Here is an 11,231-nt window from a genome sequence, read left to right as displayed (position 1 = left end):
ATCAAAACACGTCACAACTCTTATAGTGGGTGTTAATGGGTTATTTTCCCCCCAACAAGACTGGCTTAATTATCCGTTAAGAGAGGCGCGACTCTTTGTAACAAAAAAAAACTTTAATTGAAATTGTCATATTACCCTAGAGTTATAAAATTATAACAAATTACAAATGCCTATAGAACACGTTTAGTTTACAGAACTTGAACCTGATATTTCCATTCAACTAGTTAAGAGGGGGGGGGGGGGGGGTAATGAGTCATTTGTATTGATTCATTGATTGTACTTAAAATGAGATAATTGTTATTGAACTAGCTATTATTTTTAGAGTAATCTCCTTCTATATGATTTCTTCCTCTATTTTTAGCTCTTAATCACTTGATCACCATTTTGTATCGTAACAATCTATAGTATGGGCTGTTGTTCATTAAAGACGCGGTTTACTAGTTGTTTCAATACACTATTCATATATATGATGTTGATTAACTACCAACCTTTAACAGCCAGGTTTTAGGAACATAGAGAATAGAGATCCATCATAACCACCAAAAACGAGTACATACCAATGTCAAACTGCGTCGTACAAGAACCCATCGATACATGAAAGCAAAAGCAATGACATATATTACCAACATACCATTATTACATTCGTCTAATTGGTGAAGCGCTCTCACATAGCCTCCTCATTATCTACTCCACATCCCTTTAAATGCGTGTGCGAAACATGTCTTTTTATCCTTTTGTCAAGCAAATGGATCACAAGGTCATACAAATATGCAATGGTACAAGAAGCTTGTGTTCATAATAGTAATATACTTTCATATTCCGTACCCTCAGAAAATAAAAACTAATATTTGGGAAAATTCATAACAATAGAGTTGGTTTATGGCGATTACCTATCTACAAAGAGAGGGCTGCATTTGTACAAGAAGCGAAAAACGCCATTTAGTAAACCTCCACATTCCATTGCCCTTCTTTCTTCAACTGCTTCTTGTATGTTGCCCACTCAATGCCTACCAAAAACAAAACAAAAAATGCACATCAAGAAACAAAATAATGGCGGCAATGAGGGTATTTTGGTAATTTCACATCTCATAAAATGGACAGGCAAATAAATTGACTAAATTGTCATTTCCGTCCATGAGGTTTGATCATTTTTGCGATTTTCATCCAAATGTTTGTTTTTCCGCATCTGGGTCCTTGTGGTTTCAAAATCTTGTCATTTTCGTCCCTGAGGGCCAAACCTCAGGGACTAATATGGCAAGATGTTGAAACCACGAGGACCCAGATGCGGAAAAACAAACCTTTGGATGAAAGTCGGAAAAGTGGTCAAACCTCAGGGACGAAAATGACAATTTACTCGAATAAATTTGTAAGCTTTTTCAGATTTTCTTACCATCTTCAGCAGCCAATGTGGTCATAATGTCATCAATACCCTTCTCCATACCCTTAAGCCCGCACATATACACGAAGGTGTTGTCTTTCTTGAGTAACTCCCATAATTCCCTGTCGTATTGAGCCATTCTGGTTTGAATGTACATCTTTTCACCCTTCTCGTTGGTTTGTTCTCGGCTCACCGCAAAGTCAACTCTTAAGTTATCTGGTTTCATCTCCTTCATCTTCTCAAATTCCTGCAAAATATTCGAAAAGTCAAACTTACGTGTAAACGGGTCATCAATTAGTTTTGATCTAATAACATGAGGGGTGATGAGTTCTTTTACCTCTTTATATAACAAGGAACTACTTGTGGGAACACCTAAAAAGAGCCATGCCAACCCATTGAACTGCAATTTGGAAATAAATCAAAAACATTATTTTGACGAATTGACTAATAGTCAACATGTTACATGATCTATTCAAGTGAAGGGGTACCTGATAGTCTTCATGCTTCTCAAAGAACATTTTCCACATAAATGAGCGGAATGGAGCAATCCCAGTTCCTGTTGCAAGCTGCAATGAAACCGCGTTTTGGGATCACTAATTATTCTCCTTTTACTCCATGTAAACCGCAAAATAAAAAGTAGAGTAAATTACAAAAATCGTCCTTTATGTATGTCACTTATTGCAAACTGTGTCCTTTATCTTCAATAATTACAGAAAACGTACTCGATGTTTGCAAACCCTTGCAAGTTATGTCCTTTAGCCCTAACTCAGTTAAGTTTTTGTGGTTAAATATGACCAAATGGACCCCACATGAGGGTATTTTGGTCATTTTACTCTCATGTGAGGTCCATTTGTTCAGATTTAACCACAAAAATACCCTCATGTGGGGTTCATTTGGGTAGATTTAACCACAAAAATTAACTGAGTTAGGGCTAAAGGACATAACTTGCAAGGGTATACAAACATCGAGTACGTTACGTTTTCTGTAATTATTGAAGACAAAGGACACAGTTTGCAATAAGTGACATACATAAAGGACGATTTTTGTAATTTACTCTATAAAGTATGAACTATTTATGATCAAAAGTGTTACTTACCATTATGACAGTAGCGTTAGGATCCTTTGGCATGAGCATTTCTTTTCCTACCGGACCAGTTATTTGCACCTCGGCTCCAGGCTTTAAGTCACCTGAGTTACGACCCATGTTAAAAATCAACAATATACATCTAATAAAAGCCAAATAAGCGAAAAATAAGTAACCGAAGCGTTTCAAGATTTTATTCTTACACAAGAAGTTAGAGCAAACTCCTTTGACTTCTTCGCCTTTGTCATTCGTGTAGACAAGTCTTTTCACACATAGAGATACCTACACATGACGCCAATTTCAAATGCTGCAAGTTTCCTTTTCATAAACACAATTGAATTATGTTGAAATGCTTACGGTTTTAGAGTCTCCAAAGTCACCAAGAGCACTGCTAGCAATGGAATACAATCTCAGTTTGTGTGGTTTTCCGTTCTTGGGGTCAATCCCGTCTGGAATTACGCCAATAGATTGCCCTTCTCTATATGGGATCTCACCTAATCAAAGTCCAAACAGTTTAGGAATCCATACGAGTAGTTCATGAACGTAAACAAACACAAACAAACTTAAACAAACAAAAACGAACACAAATGATATATATTTATAAAAGTAGTTAGAAAACCCCTTTTATGTTATATATTTATTTACAGTTTAAACGAATTGAACAAATATAAACAAACGTTCATGAACTAAAATGAACGAACAAAAAGTGTGTTCATGTTCGTTCGTTTAATTAGATGAACAAAAAAAAAATCGTTCATGTTCGTTCGTTTATTTAAATAAACAAACATAAACGGCTCGTTTACAGGCGTAAGGTTGATGGATTTGAAGCGTACCCTCTGTGCTGAAAACCATGTGCCAAGTTTCACCAGGGGCGTCATCACCGGTGATCTTGGTGTTGAGAAGGCACCTACCGATGTATGGTTCCTTTGGTTTGTATTTGTTTGTAACTACACCTTCTTCTTGTTTCTTTGAAACTTTCTCTACTTTAGCAGGTGCTGCAGCTTCAGCCTCTGTTGTGATTTGGGCTCTAATTGATAGTGGTTTACCGTTTGTTGACACATTTTTGTAATATGGCACCTTAATATCAACAAACCCACATTTTATTAACACCCTCTAGATATACAATATGCCCCTTTTGATTAAGAAAGCAAAAACCATTTCAAAAACCCAATTCAAGAATCACAAATTAAGCAAAACCCATTTCAAGAATCACAAATTAAGCAAAACCCATTTCAGTTATCACAAGTTAAGCAAAACCCATTTTAATGATCACAAATTAAGCAAAACCCAATTCAGTCATCACAAGTTAAACAAAACCCATTTTCAGCCTCGCTTGCGGTATGCACATATAATGTATATATGTGTGGACGCTCGGGGGGGGGGGGGGGCAAAAGTGAAAGTGCACTAATTTTAACGTTATTTTACTAATTTCGTGAAAATAACGTTAAAAGAGGGGGATGGTTAATCATGCATCATGTGGTGACGTTGATAGCCGAAAGACAAAAGGGTACATGCACTAATCGGCCTTTGTCCCGATTGTTGAGTGTTATGTGCCTTGTGTCCAAGGCTTGATGCAAAACTACTATCGAGCCGGAGTCTCACTGGAAGCAGCCTCTCTATTCCTACGGGGTAGAGGTAAGGCTGTCTACATCTTACCCTCCTCAGACCCTACCTTAGCTTTGCTATTGATGAGATTTACTAAGTATGATGATGATGATGATGGTTTTGCTATTCAAAAAGAGGTAGTGGGTTAGATTGTTGCCCGTTTACTTTCTATTTCGATGTAATTTCTTATCAAGTTTAATACCAAATGATAGTGTTTGCAAAAGATTAAGCAAAACCCATTTGAATATATGCTGATATGCAGAGAATGTTTTGTAATTGAATAAAATTGATTTTGATAATTTACACTCAATGGTAGAAGAATATATATACAAATTACAGCAAATATTAAGGCATAAATTAGGTAAACTAATTCTAGACTATGCACAGAATAAGGAGAAAATAATTAGGAGATTTGACTGGATCCTTGACTTGATTTGGTTGATGTGGGATCCGTAATACGCCCCCGCAAGATGGAGGATCCGTTGGAGACTCCAATCTTGGAACGGAAGCGTTGAAACGATTGTCTAGGTAGAGATTTAGTGAGGACATCCGCAAGTTGATCTGCAGAGCTGATATGAAGAACCTTGAGCAGCCCATTGGTGACCCTTTCTCGAACAAAGTGGTAGTCAAGCGCCACATGCTTCATTCGGGAGTGATATATAGGGTTAGCGCATAGATATGTTGCCCCTGTGTTGTCACAGAATAGTGTAGGGATGTGAGCGGTAGCGACTCCAAGTTCCTGCAGTAAGTTTTGGACCCATATTAATTCTGCAGTGGCGTTTGCAAGTGCCTTGTATTCAGCTTCTGTAGAGGACCTAGATACCGATTTTTGCCTGCACGATCTCCAGCTAATGATGTTTGAGCCCAAGTAAATAAGATAGGCAGTAGTGGAGCGCCCACCATCCGAGATACCACCCCAATCCGAGTCTGAAAAAGCGGACAAGTTTAGCGAAGAAGCACGGTTTAGGAAAAGGCCAAAGTGAATGGTACCCTTGAGGTAGCGTAACACGCGTTTGAGGGATTGCCAATGTGTCTGAGTTGGTGCATGCATAAATTGAGATAGTTTGTTAACGGCATACGAGACATCGGGCCTAGTGAAGGCCAAGTATTGGAGTGAACCGACAAGTTTTCGGTAAGGGGTGGGATCAACTTTGGGGGATTGGTCATGTGGTGAAAGGGTGTCGGAGGTGCTTAGGGGTGTATGAACCTCTTTGGCACCATCCATGTGATATGTGGTTAGGAGATCTTGGATATGTCGATGTTGTGAAAGAAAGAGACCGTCTTTGGTTGGAATAACTTCAATGCCAAGGAAGTGGTGAAGTGGTCCAAGGTCTTTGATTGAGAATCGAGCGGCTAGCGAATTGGTGAAGTGGTTGAGGAATTCAACGTTGTTGCCGGTTAAGATGATGTCATCAACATAGACTAGAAAATAGGAAGTGATGGAATTTTTGTTATAGATAAACAAGGATGGGTCGGCAAGAGATTTCTGGAATCCAAAATTGAGAAGGAAGTTGGTAAGTTCATTGTACCATGCACGAGGCGCTTGTTTTAGGCCATATAAGGACTTTTGTAGTTTGCAAACATGTTGAGGGTATTGAGGGTTAACATAACCAGGTGGTTGCATCATGTAAACCTCTTCCGTTAGCGTGCCGTGTAGGAAGGCATTTGTGACATCAAGTTGTTTGGTGGACCAGTTTTTGGAAAGGGCAATGGATAAGATTAGGCGAATGGTTACTGGTTTAGTGACGGGACTAAAAGTTTCGAAGTAGTCCTTCCCGTATTGTTGATGGAACCCCTTTGCAACCAAGCGTGCTTTGTATTTGTCAATTGAGCCGTCCGGATGTCTTTTTATCCGAAAAACCCATTTGCACCCAATAGGAGTGTTATGGTTGTGGGGAACGAGTTCCCACGTTCCGTTTTGGAGAAGAGCATTGAACTCATTGTCCATTGCGGCTCTCCACTTTGGATCCTTAAGAGCTTGTGTATGAGAAGTGGGTTCGAGAGTGGGAGGAATAGGATGAATGGTTGTAATGTTAACGACATCAGGGTTATAGTATTTGGTGTTTGGTTTACGGTTGCGTTGTGGACGCGAATTGATGGGTGTGGCTGGATTGTTTGGAGAGGGAGCCGAAGCAGGGGTGGAAGTGGTGAAGGGGGAAATTGATGCGGGGGAGGGTGGGGTAGATGGGCTAGTTGATGTGGAGGTGATGGATGGTGGGGTGGAGGAATTAGAAGCTGTGGTAGGGTCAAGTGACACAGTAGTTGATGGAGAAGGCTGTGTAGTAGGGTGGGGTGGTGGAAAGGTAGGCATTTGTGGTGGGTATGCTGGAGGTGGTATGGTATTGGTAGAGGAGTGGAGAGTAGCAGTGGGTTTGGAAGTAAATTGGTCAATGGATGGAAGAAGCGAAGCGGAGGGGGTTGTTGATGCGAAAGGAAAGATGTGTTCGACAAATTCAACATGTCGAGAGTGATAAAGGCGGTGAGAATTGGGGTCATAGCATTTGTAGGCAGATTTTGAGGAGGAATAGCCAAGAAAAATGCACTTGGCAGAGCGTGGGTGAAGTTTGGAGGATGCATAAGGTCGTAACCAAGGAAAGCATAGGCATCCAAAAGGCTTGAGTTTTGTGTAGGTGGGACTTGTATTGTAAAGGCGTTGGAATGGTGAGGAGTTGTCAAGGATTGGTGTGGGAAGGCGATTAATAAGGTAGACTGCAGTTTGAAAGGCGTGTGTCCAAAAAGAGATGGGTAAGTGGGCATGGTGAAGTAAAGAAAGGCCGGTTTCTACAATATGTCGGTGTCGCCGTTCGGCAACACCATTTTGTTCAGGTGTATGGGGAGGAGTGGTAAAGTGGGAAATGCCACGTTGTTGAAGATATGGAATGAGACCAACATATTCTCCTCCATTATCCGAAAACAGCGAGACGAGAGGTGTGCGAAAAAAGTTTTCAACTAAGAGTGTAAATTGTGGGAAGAGGATTGAGACATCAGATTTTTTCTTCATTGGGTATAACCATGTGTATTTGGTGTGGTAATCAACAAAAATGACATAGTAATTGTAACCGTCATTAGATGTTTTGACAGGACCCCAAACATCGGAGTAAACAATTTCTAAAGGTTTTGACACTTTGAAGGAGTTTACACCAAATGGCATTTTATGACTTTTATTCAAGGAACAAGCATCACAGTGAAAGGTAGTTTTTGACATTTTATTACAATTGAGTCCTAAATTATTCAGTAACAATTGTAGGACTTTGATTGAGGGATGTCCAAATTTGTGATGCCACGAAAGAAGCGATCCGGAAGTTGAAGTGCTTAAGTTGATTTGCTTTGAGACGGGAGGGACAAGGTTATGAGCGTAGTAGACGTCATTTATGTTCACTCCCCGCATAAGGCGCGCCCCCGTGCGAAGATCCTTGACATAAAAATGAAAAGGAAAAAATTCAACCGAAACTTGGTTAGTTTTGCAAAGTTTAGCAACAGAAACTAAGTTATTACGCAATTCAGGGACAATCAACACATCTTGTAATTTTAAAGGACGAGAATTGGTGGGAATGGAAGTTTGGCCAACATGAGAGATGGAAAGACGTTTACCATTTCCTAGCACGATTTCATCGGGTCCGCCATACTCGGAGAGGGTGTGAAAACCGGATGGGTCAGAACCCGCATGACTGGATGCTCCAGTGTCAAACATAGATGAGTTCGCCATGGAGTAGTTGATAGTTGGGTTGTTGGCAGATGGAGTTGGTGTTGATATGTGATGGTCCTGGAGGAAGCGTGCAAGTTTCCTGCAATCTTTTGTATCATGTCCTGTGATGTTACAAAAGTGACAAAAAAGATTGTTTCGGTTAGTACGAAAATTAGATCTGTTGGCGTTTTGTGGACGGCTGGGTCTTGGACCGTAGTTGTTGGGCCTGCTGTTGCGGGCTTCATAAGAGCCACGACCATCAGAATGGTTCCGAGAATAGGTGGATCGCCTTTGAGTGCTGTTTACGGTGGTTAACAAAGGAGTTGCAGGCTGAGCTTCTTGTAGAGATCGTTCATGATCAACAAGTTTTTCAAAAAGATCAGAAAAACTGATTGAGGTGTCCCTCATCTTTACGGCAGCTGTAACGGGTTTGTAGTCATCACCCAAATGTGTGATTATGTGGACAATAAGATCATCTTCATCAACGGGTTTTTGTGCTAATGCCAAATCATCAGCAATGGACTTCATTTCCCTGAGATAATCAGCAACTGGTTTGTTACCTTTGGTGGTTGTGGCAAGTTTGGAGCGGAGAGATATGATTCGAGAGCGAGAAACGCCGGCATAGCTTTCAGTAAGTCTTTGGAATAGTTCAAGAGAGGTTGCAGCGGAGGAGACGATCGGTAATATAGTGGCCGAACAACTGCCAAGGAGTGCACCAAGTAGGATTTGATCCTGACGGAACCATAATCGGTATGCCGGATTAGACTTCCCGTCGAGGTCCTTTGGGGGTGGTTTGGTTGAACCGTCAACATAGTGTTCAAGTTCAAGCCCTGTGAGCGTCGCAAGGACTTGCTTGCGCCAGGAGGTGAAGTTTTCTGCAGTTAGTTGGATGGGAAAGTGAGTGTGGGTAGATAGAGTGATGATGGTGGTGGCCATGGGTGATCGAGTGAAGGAGACTGGATCGGAGAAGAACTCGAAGGAGCTTGTTAAAGCTCTGATACCATATGCTGATATGCAGAGAATGTTTTGTAATTGAATAAAATTGATTTTGATAATTTACACTCAATGGTAGGAGAATATATATACAAATTACAGCAAATATTAAGGCATAAATTAGGCAAACTAATTCTAGACTATGCACAGAATAAGGAGAAAATAATTAGGAGATTTGACTGGATCCTTGACTTGATTTGGTTGATGTGGGATCCGTAATAGAATAATCACAAATTAAGCCAAAATAAACAAGAAGTGCCATTTAAAAGAAGAAGCTCCCGGATGCTACATTGAAGACTAGGTGGAATAGAGGGATTAACATTTTTACTTGGAGATTACTTCTTGATCGTTTGTTTACCTACACGTGTCAACCTATGTATTAAGGTGTTCAATATTCCCTTCATAATGTATTCTTTTTGCTCTTTGAAGATTGAAAGTGTTGATCATGTTCTTGGTTCTTGTCTTGTCATGTCATGTGGTGGCTCATGCATGGAGGAAAGTCTTGAGCCATCCAATCTAAAGCTGTTTTTAATTGGATCGATTCTACTCGTCTTTTGAAGGTCAAGAAGCAAGTTGTGGAAGCAATCTTTAAAGCTAATGATTTGAAGATGGGGCTTATATTTGATACAATCGTTCAATTTTTGTGTTTGTGGATCGTAAATAGAAATAATAAAATGAAAGTTTCATGGTCAGAATGGATGAAAAATCCACTCCTCATTATGTAATTGCTTTTTTTCTTTTCTTTTATGTTTGGTTAGCTTTTTGTAACGATCATCCGTTTATATAATCTTTTTTCTGTTCAAAAAACAATAATCACAAATTAAACAAAACCCATTTGAAGAATCACAAAGTAAGCAAAACCCATTTGAAGAATCACAAAGTAAGCAAAACCCATTTAAAGAATCACACATGAAGCAAAACCCTGCAGAAGAAAAGAGTAAACTTGACGATACCTTGGTGAAGGAGACACGATCCTGAGAGAGGAGGGATGGTCTAGTTGAGATTAGAGTGGATTTGGAAGATGGAAGGGAGACAGCGACGCTTACTGCAGCAGCCATGGCGATGGAGAGAGCTAAGAGAAATGGAAGATATAGATATATGATCGTGAATGTATACAATTGGATGGAGGAGGGAACTGGAAGCCAATGTGGTGGCAGATTTTGGATAAGAAATTTGTGTTGTCTTTTTACACTTTAAGATATTTCTGATTTTTTGTGGCCTAATGTGATTTTCTACAATATTCTAAAACAAAATAGATTCTATTGAACTGAAAATATATTTTATCTTAATTAGATTGAACTAGGAATAAGACACGCGCGCGTTGCCATGCGGGTACGTTGCAAACATCGAATTGATTAGTCCAAACGTTATATGATGCGTTAATCATATGAAAACGTGTGTTTCGACATTTCCGATTGAACTCAATGTAACTTATATAAGCATTGTGATTGGATCAAAACATAAAGTAAATCAAATTTATACCGTACAATCATAACGTATTATATGTGACCCGACTCATACATAGAAAACGTAACACATGTAACGAAAAAGTTGACACGTATAATTAAAAGAGATTAATTAGAGCTTTTGAAAAAAAACGGAAAAAAAGAAACTCTGATTTCACTCCACTCGATTCGAAACAAATTTTACAAAACATTCATAAAATAAGCACGAAAACATATTATATTTGACCTGACTCGTTTCCCAAAATAGTTTACGTCAAAAGATACACCAACTTGAATTTATACCAAAACGTACATAAAAATATGTACTTAAAAATGGTTTTCTTATAGGAAAACGTATTATATCTGACCTAGCTCGTTTTCAGAAAAAGTTTACGTCGAAACGTAGAGCAAATTGAATTCATACCAACACATACATAAAATATATGCACGTAAAAAATATTTTTTAAGTAAAGGAGGTATAGGGGTAAACTCGAAACAAATTATTAATAGAAAGCTTAATAGGTTACGTTCGTAAAATCATGCCAAGTAGCACTAATGCCACACTATTGCCAGCAACCACCAACATCAGAAAAGCTCGTAAAAATAAAATAAATAAAAAAGGAATAAATAACATCGAACGAAAAACAGACGTAAAATTGTTGAACCGCGCACACCCATTGCGTCATGTTAATGCAAAAGTTAGGTGTCACACCCCGACCACGTAGGACAACAAACCGTGGCGGAAACGTCGGGGAGTGTTGCAACAGAAGCTATTGTTTCATAACCATGGATACAAAATAGTTTTGTTTTATTGATAAAATTAAACATTACATTGTCTTAACACATAGAACAAACAAGTTTTATATCGTCTATCATAGTTATTATGTCACTAAGGTCTTGTCCAGATCCTATGTGACGCATGCATCCTAGAAGTCAATCAAGCATCAACACCTGAAACATATGTAAAAACTTAGTCAGCAAAGAAATGCTGGCGAGTACATAGGTTTTATAGGAGTGTTGGATTCATGGCTAGTTTAAATG

The 11,231-nt window shown here is 39.2% G+C and overlaps 1 protein-coding gene across 2 annotated transcripts; it reads right to left on the bottom strand.

The window, feature by feature from the left end:
• Positions 1-441: 441 nt before the first annotated feature.
• LOC110915457 (ferredoxin--NADP reductase, leaf-type isozyme, chloroplastic) lies at positions 442-9,994 on the bottom strand. 2 transcript variants are annotated; one of them, XM_022160159.2, is made up of 10 exons: positions 9,699-9,994; positions 3,296-3,539; positions 2,820-2,956; positions 2,666-2,744; positions 2,475-2,566; positions 1,867-1,944; positions 1,716-1,778; positions 1,391-1,625; positions 891-1,007; positions 442-731 (listed from the first exon to the last, which is right to left on the bottom strand). In XM_022160159.2, exons 1-9 carry the CDS (start codon positions 9,801-9,803, stop codon positions 940-942), a joined length of 1,101 nt encoding a protein of 366 aa, XP_022015851.1. In that variant the 5' UTR covers positions 9,804-9,994; the 3' UTR covers positions 442-731; positions 891-939. The 2 variants fall into 2 exon arrangements, with proteins under 2 accessions (XP_022015851.1, XP_035840991.1); XM_035985098.1 differs by lacking the exon at positions 442-731 and having other exon boundaries at positions 890-1,007; positions 9,699-9,966.
• Between the last annotated feature and the right edge of the window lie 1,237 nt (positions 9,995-11,231).

This window comes from Helianthus annuus, chromosome 16 (assembly GCF_002127325.2).
Source record: "Helianthus annuus cultivar XRQ/B chromosome 16, HanXRQr2.0-SUNRISE, whole genome shotgun sequence".
Lineage (NCBI taxonomy): Eukaryota > Viridiplantae > Streptophyta > Magnoliopsida > Asterales > Asteraceae > Helianthus > Helianthus annuus.
The sequence above is the reverse complement of the archived record's forward strand: the minus strand, read 5'-3'. Positions and strand labels throughout refer to the sequence as shown.